The 15133-nt window shown below is 42.1% G+C and overlaps 1 protein-coding gene across 2 annotated transcripts in view; it reads left to right on the top strand.

Moving 5' to 3' along the window:
* The window catches only part of VWA8 (von Willebrand factor A domain containing 8), a 90062-nt gene that overhangs the window by 1288 nt on the left and 73641 nt on the right, over positions 1-15133 (top strand). For both annotated transcript variants that reach the window (XM_081947896.1, XM_081947895.1), the window contains exons 2-12: positions 1673-1750; positions 6670-6800; positions 7193-7303; positions 8174-8341; positions 9477-9641; positions 9928-9977; positions 10725-10833; positions 11618-11722; positions 13230-13367; positions 14125-14259; positions 14382-14459. In XM_081947896.1, the coding sequence (XP_081804022.1) occupies positions 1673-1750; positions 6670-6800; positions 7193-7303; positions 8174-8341; positions 9477-9641; positions 9928-9977; positions 10725-10833; positions 11618-11722; positions 13230-13367; positions 14125-14259; positions 14382-14459 (1268 nt within the window). The remainder of the gene's footprint in view (positions 1-1672; positions 1751-6669; positions 6801-7192; positions 7304-8173; positions 8342-9476; positions 9642-9927; positions 9978-10724; positions 10834-11617; positions 11723-13229; positions 13368-14124; positions 14260-14381; positions 14460-15133) is intronic.

Consider the following 15133-nt stretch of genomic DNA (forward strand, 5'->3'; position numbering starts at 1 on the left):
TGTTCTCGGGACAGGTGGAGATACAGAGGAAGCTTTCTACAGTTGCCTTCTTAAGAAGAATCTAGCACAGGAAAAAAAAACATCTTGCAGTCACTGCTGCTTCTCACACTGAATTGATCCCATGATGAAACACAAATGACACAACACAGGCTGGGGCGTGCACCACGCGTAGGTTGAAATGTGGTTCTCCAACTGTGGGTTTGTGGTGACATGCCCACATGTCACAACAACTTTGACATGCAGCATTCTTTTCCTCCTCCTGCTATACCCTATTCTAAGTTAGCAGTTGTACATTTACTTTAATCTTTCATTATTGTCAGTCACATGCTTCCTGAAAATGGCCCCACTCTACAAACAGCCTCACTTTGTGACTTTCTGAGTGGCTGGGTCTCCACAGGGGGAGCGCAGAAGTGAGGATAACATGGCCGCCTTCCCTTCCATGTTTTTGCTATCTGCACTGGGTCATTTCTTCATCGCTTCAAAACTCTGACACACAGGGTCAAACTACTTATGAAAAGCCAAGGACCACAGAAAAGAGGCACAGAATATAAAATAGGCCAGACTAACTTGTCTACATGATTGGAACTCAATTTTTCCTGAGCAATTTTCTAAAATTACAGTCAGAATCAGAAGAGCTGGAAGAGACCTTGGAAGTCTCCCAATCCAACCCCTTACTCAAGCAGGAGACCCTCTACCATTTCACACAAGTGGTTGTCCAGTCTCTTCTTAAAAACCTCTCGTGATGGAGCAGCCATGATTTCTGGTGGTTAATTGCACTAATTAATTGCACTGATTAATTGTCTTCACTGTTAGGAAATTTCTCCTTAATTCCAGGTTGCTTCTCTCCTTGATTAGTTTCTTGTCTGGCCTTCAGGTGCTTTGGAGAATAGGTTGACCCCCTCTTCTTTGTGGCAGCCCCTCAAATATTGAAATACTGCTATCATGTAACCGCTAGTCTTTCTTTTCTCCAAACCCAAATCCTGCAACCCTTCTTCATCTGTTTTACTCTCCAGTCCTTTAATAATCTTAGTTGCTCTTCTTTGCACTTTTTTCAAAGTCTCAACATCTTTTTTGCAATGCCGTGATCAAAACTGGATGTAGTATGTTTGGAATTAACATTCCCACACGGCATACAAATATAATGCAGGTAATCCTCGACTTACAACCGTTCATTTAGTGGCCATTCAAAGTTACAATGGTTTGAAGTGACTTAGGACTCGTTTTTCACACTTAATAACCGTTGCAGCATTATGTGGTCACATAATGAAGATTCAAAGGCTTGGCAACTGGCATGTACTTATGACGGTTGCAATGTCCCACAGTCACGTGATCTTCTTTTGCAACCTTCTGATGAACGAAGTCAAGGGGGGAAGCCAGATTCACTTAACAACTGGGTTTCTCACTTATCAATCACTGAATGACTGTCAGATGGGGCAAAACTCACTTAACAAATGTCTTACTTAACAACAGAAATGTTAGGCTCAATTATGGTTAATTGAATCAAGGACTACCTATACTTGTTATCCAGTTTGTGGATAGGGTACTAAAATACCTTTTTTATTTTTTTAAAACAGAAAAGATAAGTTGTTCTTGTAGGACATGTTCAGTGGCTAGCAGAGTATTTGTGCCTATAGGTGAGCAATGATAAACTACTATTTTTTCTCCCTTTCAGGTGATACGGTTACTATTGGAGATGTGTCCTACAAACTCAGAAAGCCTAAAAATCCGGAACTGGTCCCTGTGAACTACAGTAAGAAACAGCGTACTCTTAAAATTAAGCTCAAAATAAAAGTCTAGTCCAGTGATTCTTGATCCGTGGTCTGCAAAACCTTTGGGAGGGACCGTGATGACATCACAGGTTGTGTGCGAAGGCTTGAAAAAATATTGATTTTAAATCTTAAGTCTTGGGAATCCATGGCTACAAACAGTATCCGTGGTAAAGAAAAGGATCGGGAATCACCAGTCCAGCTAAATACATTTTATTGCAGAAACATAGTACGGAAAATATCAGAGTTTCAGAAATGTTGCTCCACCATAAATAAAATCGACCAAACAATATTCCGCTGGTTACCAAACTCCAGTTTAACATAAGCAGCATTTCACTCTTCTAAAATGTCATGCAGAAAAATATACAGCTAGTCCTTAATTTACAACCACAATTGAGCCCAAAATATCTGTGGTTGAGCAAGACATTTGTTAAGGGAGTTTTGCCCTGTCTTACGACCTTTCTTGCCACCGTGGTTAAGCGAATCATTGCAGTTGTAAAGCTATTAACATGGTTAAGTGAATCTGATTCCCCCCCCCCCCCCTTGACTTTGCTGGTTAGAAGGTTGCAAAATTTGACCACACGACCCCTGGGACACTGAAACCATCATAAGTACATGACAGTTGCCAAGCCTCTGAATTTTGATCCCTTAACCATAATGGTTGTAAGTGTGAAAAATGTTCGTAAGTCACTTTTTTTCAGTGCCATTGCAACTTTGAACGGTCACTAAATGAACTGTCATAAGTCAAGGACTTCTGTTGATAATGCATTTGGACTCCAACAAAACCCTCTTAATTGTTTTATTCATACCATAGCTACAGTTAAAATGAGTTTTGTAACCCCCATTCAAGTGGCCTATCCTTTTGAATCGATATAATAATTAATACTTTTAACAATCCCATCGAATAAAAGCAGACAATTACATTAGTTACAATGCATTGCATTTTTTTTAAAAAAACTCATTTACTCACATGTCACTACTCTTTTTTTAAAATGTGACAGTTCAAGTAAGAATTTCCTCGTAAACTCTATAAACCAGATTACAGAGATTAGCAATTCCTTTAATGCAGATGTTGGCTCACAAAATGTAGTTCAATATTGGCTAAGGGAAGCTTTTAAGATTTTCATTCTGTAGAGCACACCCAACAAAATAAACACTGTCTAAGAATTATTTATTTTCCTGGCTCCGGTAGCCAAATTTTTCAGTACTGTATATACAATAAGATTTTAGACGCAGATTTTGATTGATTGATTATGTGCTATCAAATTGTTTTCAGTTCCCAGCGATCACAAAGATATATTTCCTGCATGGCAGTTTAGAGGGAGGGCATTCACACAAAGCACCCATTTATAGAGATGGAGCAAAATTACCACTTTCAAAACAATTAAACTTGTTTGCGTTTGTTTCACCAATTTACGCATAATGATAAAAATGGATTAGCTTGAATCTGATACCATTAGTGGAATGGGAAGACAGATATACAGTAATAAACCATGTTGGATGTTTATGCTTGTAGTTCAGGAATCTTAGAAATATTAATATCTATTTCTGCATTTATAATGCAATATAATATTGGAGAGAGAAAAATGAAGTACTATTTGTTTTAAATGCGTGATGTTTAAAATATCAGAGTTTTTAAAATCAGGTCTGGTGGTAATGATTTTAACAACAAAAAACCCACGGTTTTACAGTGGGAACTTGGAAGTTTCTGTCAATTTTAGGTTTTAGTTTTAAATAGCTTGTGTTTATTTAATGTAAGACTCAGTTACATTAAATGTATCTTATATAATTCCAATTTGATTTTAGTTTTAGATTTTGCTTTGCTGAACTCTGCAAATAAAAGCAAGGAAAATCATTGTTATGAGTTTTCTTAAAATGATTTTTTTTACCAAACAAACCTAAAGATTGCTGAAGAGGGGAGAGCAGGAGGGCTGTTGAAATGAAAAAAGGATAAATATTTGGAAGAACAGCTGAAAAAGGAAATATTTTTATTGTCCTTCTGGGCGCCTTAACTGCATCGGTGAACTCTATAAATAAATTCAGCTAAATATTTGTGAATTTAAGCGGTGCCCGTAAGCCGTTCTGTGAGACGCAAATAAAGGATTACATTTCTAGACTAAATATTAGGTAAATGAAGATAAGTAAGAGGTCATAAATGCATTTGGGGGTTTAACAAGCTATCTCCTTAAATCCTTGGAGTATTCTTGTTTTAAGAATAGCATTTGCGTTATTTGTGTTCTGTTCTTCAGGGAACATTGTTTTGAATTGAGTTTCTATTTTAAGCATTTCTTAAGTTTGATCCAATTTCTTTCCTTTAAGCTGTAGCTAAAATAGAATGAGCTGAACTTAACTAATTTACTACCAACGTTCGGCTATATTGCAAAAAAATAAAAACAAATTGGTATTGGGGTTGTAACACTTTAGCAATTTAAAAACCTTTTTTTTTATTAAGACAGAGAGTTATAAGATAACTTTATGTGGGCACAATGGCGCAAATTAAAAATGAGATTCTGTAGCCTGCTCTCCAAAGTGCACACACACTTAACACACATGTAGATATGTTCCGTACATACCGGTACATACCACCATGGCGCAGTGGTGAGAGTGCAGTACTGCAGGCTCCTTCTGCTGATCACCGGCTGCCAGCAGTTTGGCAGTTGGAATCTGACCGGGCTCAAGGTTGACTCCTGCAAGGAAAAAGCAGCGTGGAAGAAGAATAGTGTTGAAGAAGCTTTCAGAGAGCTCCTGAGGGCTGGGGAGGGCAGAAATGAGCAAAACATGGGCCGTTTTTTGCCTCCCCCCCCCTCCCAGCAGCACTCTATAAGCCTCCATAAGGCTATCCATGCAATTTTTTTGACAAAAACCGGGGCCGTTTTTGCGAAAAACGGCTCATTGGTTTGCTCGTTTTTGGCCCCCCCAGAGTGCCCCAGGAGCACTCTCCAAGCCACCCCAAGGGTATTCGTGCCTCTTTCTTTTTAAAAAAAACGGGCCCGTTTTCCCGAAAAACAGGCCGTTTTGTGGAGTTTTGCAGAGTGCAAAAACTTTGTTTTTCCTTTCAGAAAGCTGTTTAGTTAGAGGGATTGATGAGAATTACATTGATCAAGTGCTGTGCCAGCAGAAACAAAGTTTTAGGTGCTACAGGTTGTCAGCGATTTCTTTCTCCAGCACTTGGATAAATACACCTGGAAACATCTACCTACCTACCTTCTCTCTCTCTCTCTCTCTCCCTCCCTCCCTCCCCCCCTCCCTCCTGTATTTCTCTCTCTCCCCCCCCCTCTATCTACCTACCTACTCTCTCTCCTTCTCCCCCTACCTAACTACTGTATTTCTCTCTATTTTTCTCTCTCTATCCCTCTACCTACCAACCAACCTACTCTCTCTCTCTCCCTACCTACCTACTGTATTTCTCTCTCTCTCTCTATTTCTCTCTCTCTCTATATATATATCCCTTTACCTACCTACCTACCTACTTTCTCTCTCTCTCTCTCTCTCTCTCTCTCTCTCTCTCTCTCTCTCTCTCCGTCCGTACCTACTTTATTTCTTTCTCCCTCTATCTACCTACCTAATTTTTTTTTAAAATTGCCTCTTCAAAACCTGGGTGCGTCTTATATTCCAGTGCATCTCATACTCCGACAAATACGGTAGTTTGATTACTTGGTTCGTGACTCTCTGAGGCTCCTTGCCAAGTTTTGCAGAGATCAGCTTAGCAGCTCTCCCAGCCAGATAAGGTCTGTGACTGTAAATCCTCCTTTGAAAGACTTTGCTGCAAGCGAATGAGCAGAATTCACAGTCAATTCATAAAAGGGGGTTTTGTCGGGACCAGGAATTTGTTTCAGGCTCTTGGGAAGCCTCGGTCAGAACAGACTTCCTACTTCCTCTGTTGCAGTCAAATAAAGCATTAACCTCAAACCGCAATTTTTTGCTTTTCCGTAGTAATGTAAACTAGCCATTTCTATAAACTCCTATCCATCTAATCGGTAAAACCCAAAACCAAAGTTTCATTGTTGTTTTTTCCACCTCAAGCACAAAGTTATTTTTATATGAAATGAAGGATACAGGGAGTCCTTAAATTTACAACGGTTGATTTACTAACTGTTCAAAGCAACACAGCACTGAGAACAAGTCACTTAGGACATGTTTCATCCTTACGACCGTTGCAGAATCCCCATGGTCAGGTGATCAGAATTCGGATGCTTGGCAACTGGCATGGACTTAGGAGGGTTGCAGCATCCCAGCGTCACATGGTCCCCTTTTGCGACCTTCTGACAAGGAAAGTCAATGGGTAAATCAAGCTCACTTAAGAACTGTGTTCCTAACAACAGCAGTGATTCACTTAACAACCGTGGCAAGAAAGGTTGTAAAATGGGGCAAGACTCACTTAACAAATGTCTGGCTTAGCCACAGAAACTTTGGCCTCCATTGTGGTTATAGGTCTATCTTGTCTGTCTGTCTGTCTGTCTGCCTGCCTGCCTGCCTGCCTGCCTGCCTGCCTGCCTGCCTGCCTGCCTGCCTGACTGCCTGCCTGCCTGCCTGCCTGCCTGCCTGCCTGCCTGCCTATCTATCTATCTATCTATCTATCTATCTATCTATCTATCTATCTATCTATCTATCTATCTATCTATCTCTATCATCTCATCTATCCATTATCTGTCATCTATCTATCAATCAGTCATCTGTCTGTCTATCTGTAACATCTTTCTATCATCTGTCTGTCTGTCTATCATCTCTCTCTCTCTCTCTCGTCATGTTCATTGAGAGCTGTCTGCAACGAAATTTAATTTTATGTATGCCAATTAGTGTACATTCAAAGTGACAATAAATTTATTCTAAGACAGTGCGAGAATATAAAACAAATTCTTTAAAAAATTCTTAAATGGGACGCAAGCAACAGCCTTTCCTTTAGTTTCAGATTCTCTGCCTCAGTCTGTGATTCAGCATCTAAGATGGATCATGCAGAAGGATCTGCTGGGACAAGATGTTTTCCTTATTGGACCTCCGGGGCCACTTCGACGTTCCATCGCCATGCAATACCTGGTAAGCTTTGGGAGGCAACTTCTGAAGGCAACTTCTGTTCCACTGATGAATTGTTCTCACTGTCAGGAAATTCCTCCTCAGTTCTAAGTTGCTTCTCTCCTTGATTAGTTTCCACCCATTGCTGCTTGTCCTGCCCTCAGGTGCCTTGGAGAATAGCTTGACTCCCTCTTCTTTGGGGCAGCCCCATAGATATTGGAAGACTGCTATCATGTCTCCCCTAGTCCTTCTTTTCATTAGATTAGACAATACCCAGTTCCTGGCAACCGTTCCTTCAGCCTTAGATTCATTTCCATTCGGTGGCTTTTCAGACTTGTGCTGCATTGAATTGTTTGGGGTTAAATTCTGCAGCTTAGAAACATGTTTCTCCTCCAATTTAATTCCACTTTCTGTAGGAACTGACCAAACGAGAGGTGGAATATATGGCACTTTCAAGGGACACAACTGAAACCGATCTCAAACAGCGAAGGGAAATCCGAGCCGGCACCGCCTACTACATTGATCAAGTGAGTAGCGGTAACAACCTCAGCTCTGGGCCCTTTGGGATTTATTGGTTAAAACTCCCCAAGTGTGTACATCTAGACTAAGCTTAAATACATCTAAACTAAACTTAAACAAATACATCTAAACTAAACTTAAATAAATTAATCTAAACTAAACTTAAATAAATACATCTAAACTAAATTTAAATAAATTAATCTAATCTAAAATAAAATAAATAAGTAAATACATCTAAACTAAACTTAAATACATCTAAACTAAACTTAAATAAATTAATCTAATCTAAAATAGAATAAATAAATACATCTAAATTAAACTGAAATACATCTAAACTTAACTTAAATACACTTAAACTTAAATAAATAAATGCATCTAAATTGAACTTAAATAAATAAATCTAATCTAAACTTAAATAAATAAATAAATCCATCTAAATTAAACTTAAATACATCTAAACTAAACTTAAATAAATACATCTAAACTTAACTAAATAAATACATCTAAACTAAACTTACACCTAAACTAAACTAAACTAAACTTAAATACATCTAAACTAAACTTAGCTAAATAAATAAATAAATCTAAACTAAATTAAACTAAATCCATCTAAACTAAACTAAATAAATCTAAACTAAATTAAACGAAACGGAAGTTAAATAAATGAATACATCTATCAGATAAATAGATAGATGGATGGATGTATTGATTGATTGATGTATTGATTGATTGATTGATTTCTCTTTTCCTCTGTTCTTGATCTGGATTGTAGGGTGGAGGTAAACTGAAGCCCAACAGGTCTTCCCTGCCAGCTTTTTACAGGTCTCTTTGAGAACTGTGTCCAGCTGTTGAGTGCTGATTCTGTTTTGCTTCCTCAGTGTGCGGTGCGGGCCGCGACAGAAGGCCGGATCCTGGTCCTGGAAGGCTTGGAGAAGGCGGAGCGCAACGTCCTGCCGGTTTTGAACAATTTGCTAGAGAACCGGGAGATGCAGCTGGAGGACGGCCGTTTCCTCATGTCAGCCGAACGTTACGATAAACTGCTGAAGGTAAGCAGGAGCCTCCGGCTTTTCTTCAAGGTTGACAGCCAAGAATGTGGCAGGGACTTCGTGGAGCTGCGCAAACCTTGCCAAGGAATGCATAACCTTCAGAAAGTTTATTTTATGTACAGGTTGTCATTTAGCCAGGGCTTCAGCTGGATTGCTTTTAACCCCAGTGGCCTCTCTCTCTTTCCATCTATTTCCCTGAATGCCAGCGCCATGTACACCTTTAGGAGGCATTGATGTACACCGAGAGAGGAGATTATTTGTAGCTCAGGGTTGAAAAGAGGGGTCCTTGGTGCTCCCTGAACTTGGGTTTCATGACCTAACTACCATATTTCCCGGGCTATAAGACGCACCAGAGTATAAGATGCACGAAGATTTTGAAGAGGTACATTTAAAAAAAAGTTTTTACACTCTGCAGGCCTCCTAAACCTTCTGCACGCCTCGTTTTTTGTGAAAAGTGCTCCTGGGGGCTGGGGGGGAGCCAAAAATGGGCAAAAAATGGCCCATTCTTTGTGAAAACGGGCCTGTTTTTTGTAAAAAACAGGGCATGCATAGGCTTTGGGAGGCTGACTCTGAAGGCAGCTAACAACTGTCGGACAGCCCTGGCCCCCTCTCTGCCTCCGACGCAGAGCTCTTATCCGAGCCTTCCCCAGACTCCAGGACTGGCCCATGTTCCTCCCCAATCTCCTCACTGTCCCAATCTCCTGACAGCTTTGCTGACCGCTGGCAGGCCACAACACCATCCGAGCACAGTTGTTTTCTTGAAGATGTTTCATTCATGGCTACTAGTAGGGTATAGGGTTCGCCGAGATGGAGAGGAGGAGAAGGAGACAGTGGCTTATAGGGTCCTTGGTACCCTCTGAGCTCAGTTGTTTTCTTGCAGACGTTTCATTACCCAACTAGGTAACATCATCATTACTAGAAGGCTGTGGGATTTGCCAAGGAGGAGGAGAAGGAGGCAGTGGCTTATGGGCTCCTTTGTACCCTCTGAACTCAGTTGTTTTCTTGCAGATGTTTCATTACCCAAATAGATAGCATCATCTGTACATGCCTTCACTAGATTGTCTACCCCTGAAGTTCACTGCTGAATTATAATAATAATTTAAAATCAGTTTTTTATTACATTACTTGTGTTTAGGAGCACGACAGAGAATCTCTGGATGCTTGGAGGATCGTTAGAGTCAGTGAAGACTTCAGGGTGATTGCGCTGGGGCTCCCTGTACCCCGATATTTGGGCAACCCATTAGACCCGCCGCTGCGATCCAGGTTTCAGGCCCGAGACGTTTATTATTTACCCTTCAAGGTAAGGAAACGTTACAAGTTTTAATTTTTAAATGTTGGCCAAGGCGCACATATTTCTTAGCGGCCAATCCATTAATTAAAACAAAAACTGTGCTCAAGATTAAAAGGGATTTGATTTTCTAGAACTCAGCACTTTGGCCTAAAAGACTGCATAGCAAGCATTTTGAGTCAGCACTGAAACCAGATCCAACCCGTTAAAACCTAGATTATTATGTCCTGGAACAGAATGGGCCACAATTCTACCCAAAAAGATTTTACACAATCATCTGTGTTGCGTTTCCTTTCAGGACCACCTATCACAACTGTACTTTATTGGAAATAACGTTTCAACTGAAAGGTAAATAGGCACAAATTGTCTTTTCCGGGTCTCTGTCTGTAGCACTGAAGCACCTCTTAAAAGTTGTAGCGGAATTTAAATATTTGTAATAGGATGACGAGAACTCTCTGTAATAAACTTAAACCTGGAATCTTTAATCGGCCTCAGCTTGAAATTCTGATGGTGTGAGACTGTGATGTATTTGCAAGTAGCAACATTCTGATTTAAATCACTAAATGGTTTGACAATGTTGTGGGAATTAGTTCTTTAGCAGAGTTATGGCACGGGGGGGGGGGGCATCTTTATGTCTAGTTTAGAGTGCTGGTGATGGACTGGAAGGCAAGGGTGGGTGGGAATGGCCTCCTAGCATTGTTGGTTCCCGTGAGACATTGCTCCCCTCCTCAAGGACACCCAGAGAAGGTGCCACAGTGTGGCCGGCTGGTTCCCAAAGCAAAATGAGCAGAAGCAATTGGTGGGCGTAATGTGACTGTGCGTGGCCTGTGGGGAAAGAGAAAATGAACCACGCTTGCTTTCACGCGGAAAGCTCAGAGTTGGTTTTGCTTCTTCTGTGCCAACGTGGATTTTTTTCAGTAAAGTTTTATACTCTTGGAAAAATAACGTCCCAGGAGTTTCTTTTCCTGGATTCGCCAGCTGAACAGTTGACACTTACCTGTCCCAAGTTTTGTCTGATTTAAAAGGCTGTTTGAAATGATTGCAAGTGTGCAAGTTAAATTGGTGCAAGTGAATGACGGATCGTTTTATTTCTAGAATCTCACAGCTCTTGTCCTTTGCCATGACTCTCTGCACCCAAGAATCGTCTTCCCTGGGCCTTCCCGATTTCCCGTTAGACAGTCTCTCCTCTGCTGTGCAGGTCCTGGTAGGTCTATGCTCATAAGATAGTCCTCAACTTACAAAATTTCATTTAGTGACCGTTCGAAGTTTGTTGTAGTTTTTTTGCAACAAACCACTTCATAATCTCCCCAGTCAATACAGTATTTTAGAATACAGTATTTAGTATTAAAGTTAAATCTGCACTTTGGGTTTGGATCGTTTTTTTAGATTTACAACGTTGGTGTAATTCTACAAACTCAGATTGCTGCCTTTTAATATTGAGATACACAGTTATACCAACTGGGTGTGATGTAGCTTTGAAAAATACTAGCCAAAAGGAAGACGAAGGGAAGGAGAAGAGGCACAGAAACACACATTCATTCATTCAAGGGTCTCCCGCTTGAGCAGGGGGCTGGACTAGAAGATCTCCAAGGTCCCTTCCAGATTCTATTCTATTCCATTTCACTCCACTACGTTCTGTTCTGTTCTATTCTATTTTACTCCCTTCTACTCCTATTCTACTCTACTCTTACTGTACTCTATTTCTATCCTATCCTACTATTCTATTCTGTTCTACTCTACTCTACTCCTATTCTACTCTACTCCATTCTACTCTTACTCTACTCTATTTCTATCCTATCCTACTATTCATCTTTCCTAATCTCGAGTGATGTTTCTCCTCCAAACTGCCAGAGACTTGGAATCTCAGCAAACAAACTTTACAATGTAACCTTGGAAGTTTGCAAATACTTAACCAAAGGACATGGATTAGTTCTTCTCTCAGGTACATGGGTCTTATTTTTGTTTTTCATTTTATTTTTCTTATTTAGAATTCCTTTCCTATGATGTCACTGGAACATATCATCAACTGGCTTTATCCATATAATGTTTTGTTAGGAAAGGAAGGCCAGACAGCTGTCGAAGATGCCTTGAAAGTAAGTATTTAATGACTTGTTACACCCACCAATTAGAAAAAGGTGCTAGGAAAACTTAATTCAGCCTGGAGCGAATATCCCTTCCGTTCCTTGATCTCTATTTTCTTGATTTGTGGAAAATTTTAATATGTTGGAATATAGCAGCCGATGGATTATTAGAACTCCATATTTTTCTGGAACAGAAACATAGTATAGGGTTTCCTACCCGAGCAGGGGGTTGGACTAGAAGACCTCCAAGGTCCCTTCCAACTTTGTTATTCTGAGTTACGGTAAAACACGTTTGCTTCATTTTACATTCCTGCAGTTGTTAAGTGGGTAACTCAGTTGTTAGGTGAATACGATTTCCCCATGGACTTTGCTTGTTAGAAGGTCGCAAAAGCGGATCACGTGACACCCCCCCCCGGGACACAGCGACCGTCGTAAATATGAATCAGATGTCAAGGGTCTGAATTTTGACCACATGGCCTTGGGGATGCTGCAACGGTCGTAAGTGTGAAAAACAATCATAATTCATGTTTCTCAGTGCCGCTGTAACTTTGCATGGTCACTAAATGAAGCGTTGTAAGTCGAGGACGACCTGGGTACAGTGAAGCCTCACTTTATTGGAACAGACTTTCAAGTCAGAGTTCTTCTGTGATACAAATGACGTTTGTGTAGTCCTCCCTCTTGTGACCATTTGCTTAACAACGGTTCCCATTTGCAACTACCTCTGAAAAAGTGATTTACGATCTGTCCTCGCACTTATGACCACTGCAATACCCACCCTTCCGAAGTCAGATGATCGCAATTCGGGGCCTTGGTCTGCTGCCTTGCCTTTATGACGGGTTGCGTCATTCTGCGGTCACATGTGGAACCTTCCCAGCTGTTTTCTGACGAGGAACGCCAGTTGGGGAAGCTGGGTTCGCATAACTACCGTAGTGAAAATGGCTGTAAAATGGAGGTCTGGTCCTGCGACGCTTCGCTTTAGATCCACACCAACTTAGGATGGAAATTGGTCATTCCCTGCAACGCCCTATTTTCCCTGGAGTTCTGCGCAGTGGCCCTCCCCGGCCATTAAAAGGAAGTTTCAGCGTTGTAATTTCACTGTAAGTCCTCATGTAAGTCGTGCATTTAAAACCCATCTCCTTTGGCGGTAAAAGATGAAAATTACTTAAGAAAATTACATCAGGGCCGCAGCCAAGAATTTCCATGGCCGCCTATAACCCTCGGGTTGCCATCAACGCTCCTTTGATCTCAAAAGACGAACTTTATGCCTGATTTTAAATTTACCAAAGTGATTCCTCGTCTACGTGATGAGACATATTTGCAAGCTGAGGACTTATTTGTGCCTCCTCAGTTTTTACACCTTGTGGTTTGTTTGCTTTTCTTCGAAGGAGCGAATTTAAGCCCAATAAGACCTAGCTCATGTTCTGAAGGAGAAAAAAAATGTATTTAACTTAACTTGTAGCCATTGCTTTACACCTCAGAGACGCAAAAAACAAACAAACATGGGTCTATTCTTTCGTAGCGATTTGAACTCCAAAATTCCGGAAAATTTTCTCTTCCTACAAACGTTATAAGTGTGAAGAAAAAGGAGGATGAAGAGGACAAAAGTTTGCAGGCTGATGTGACCATCTCGATAGGCGGAGAAGCTGTGACATTCCAGGTAAATATTTAATGTGTTTAATGTGAAGAAAAGATTATTATTTGCCCTCCCTCCCTCCATTCATGCATTCATTCATCTTCCTTCCTGTTCTTTTAGATGAATAAAGGCAGGGAACATAACAATACTCATCCCCCCAAAATCAAAATTTGGGACATACGTCATATATAATCAGAATTCCATTCTAATTTTGACTGGAACATTTTAGTTATTCCAGTCAAAATCAGAATGGAATTTAGTTTCCTTCCTTCCTTCCTTCCTTCCTTCCTTCCTTCCTTCCTTCCTTCCTTCCTTCCTTTCTTCCTTTCTTCCTTCCTTCCTTCCTTCTTCTTTCATGACTTTCTGTCAGTGGTGATCCATCCTTCCTTCCTTCCTTCCTTCCTTCCTTCCTTCCTCCCTCCCTCCCTCCCTCCCTCCCTCCCTCCCTCCCTCCCATCTATACCTCCTCCCCTTCCTCCTTCCTCCCCTTCTCCCTTCCTGCCTTCCATCTGCCTCCCTCCTTCCCTTCCTAAATTTCTTCAATAAAGAAGAGCCCTCCTTTTTGTCAAAACCTGCCCAATTGGGTCAATGGGATGAAGAAGAACAAAAAAAAGCCAAAAACGGGACAGCAACGTCACTTTGTGAGCCAAGAGTTGAAGGTCAACCGTTCCGTGAGGGTTCAGCCCCACACCTTAGGGGTCCCTTCCACGGCATAAAGGGTGCCGAGTGGGCCTCCCCCCTTCTCCTGCCTCCCCCTGGCAATAGCCTTCCTTTCTTTCAGGTCCCTGCTGGGACTCATCTCTCCGGCCAGAGTGCTGGGGCCGAGGGCTTTGTCCGGACCTTCAGCCACGAGCAGCTCTTGGCCCAAATGATGCAGTCCCACCTGGTGAAGGACCTCTGCCTGATTGGACAGAAGGTGAGGAGCGTGTCAGGACTCAGCCTGGGTCAAAAGGCTTCCGGTTGCTTCTCCGGTTGAGAGGCTTGCGTGCCTGGAGACCGTCCCCCGAACTCTCTCCTCTCCCTCCTCTCCTCCGGCAGGGCTGTGGCAAAACCGTGGTGGCCAAGGCCTTTGCGGCCCTCTTGGGATACAACATAGAACCCATCATGCTCTACCAGGTAAATTCTGACCTTGGGGAATTGTACCACGTCTCTCAAGCCTTGGCCATTCCTTCTCTCTCTCTCCCTCTCTCCTTCTCTCCCTTTGTCTTTCTCTCCCGCTCTCTCTCCCCATCTCCCTCCTTCCCTCCCACTTTCCCTCTCCCTCCTTCTCTTTCTCTCTCTCCCTCTCTTTCTCCCTCCTTCCTCTTTCCTTCTCCCCCTCTCCCTCTCTCCTTCCCTACCTTTGTCTTTCTCTCCCGCTCTCTCTCCCCATCTCCCTCCCTCCCTCCTTCCCTCCCACTTTCCCTCTGCCTCCTTCTCTTTCTCTCTCTCCCTCTCTTTCTCCCTCCTTCCTCTTTCCTTCTCCCCCTCTCCCTCTCTCCTTCCCTACCTTTGTCTTTCTCTCCCGCTCTCTCTCCCCATCTTCCTCCCTCCCTCCTTCCCTCCCACTTTCCCTCTGCCTCCTTCTCTTTCTCTCTCTCCCTCTCTCCCTCCTTCCTCTTTCCTTCTCCCCCTCTCCCTCTCTCCTTCCCTACCTTTCTCTCTCTCTCCCCCCCGCTCCCCCTCCTTCTCTTTCTCTCTCTGTCTTTCTCTCCCTCTCTCTGTGTGTCCTTCCCTCCCTCTTTCTCTCTCTCTGTCCCTCTCTCTCCCTCCCTCCCCTTTTCCCTGTCTCTTTTTCTCTCTCTCTGTCC

This window comes from Natrix helvetica (genome assembly GCF_964273705.1).
Source record: "Natrix helvetica genome assembly, chromosome: 3".
In the NCBI taxonomy this organism is placed as follows: Eukaryota; Metazoa; Chordata; class Lepidosauria; order Squamata; family Natricidae; genus Natrix; species Natrix helvetica.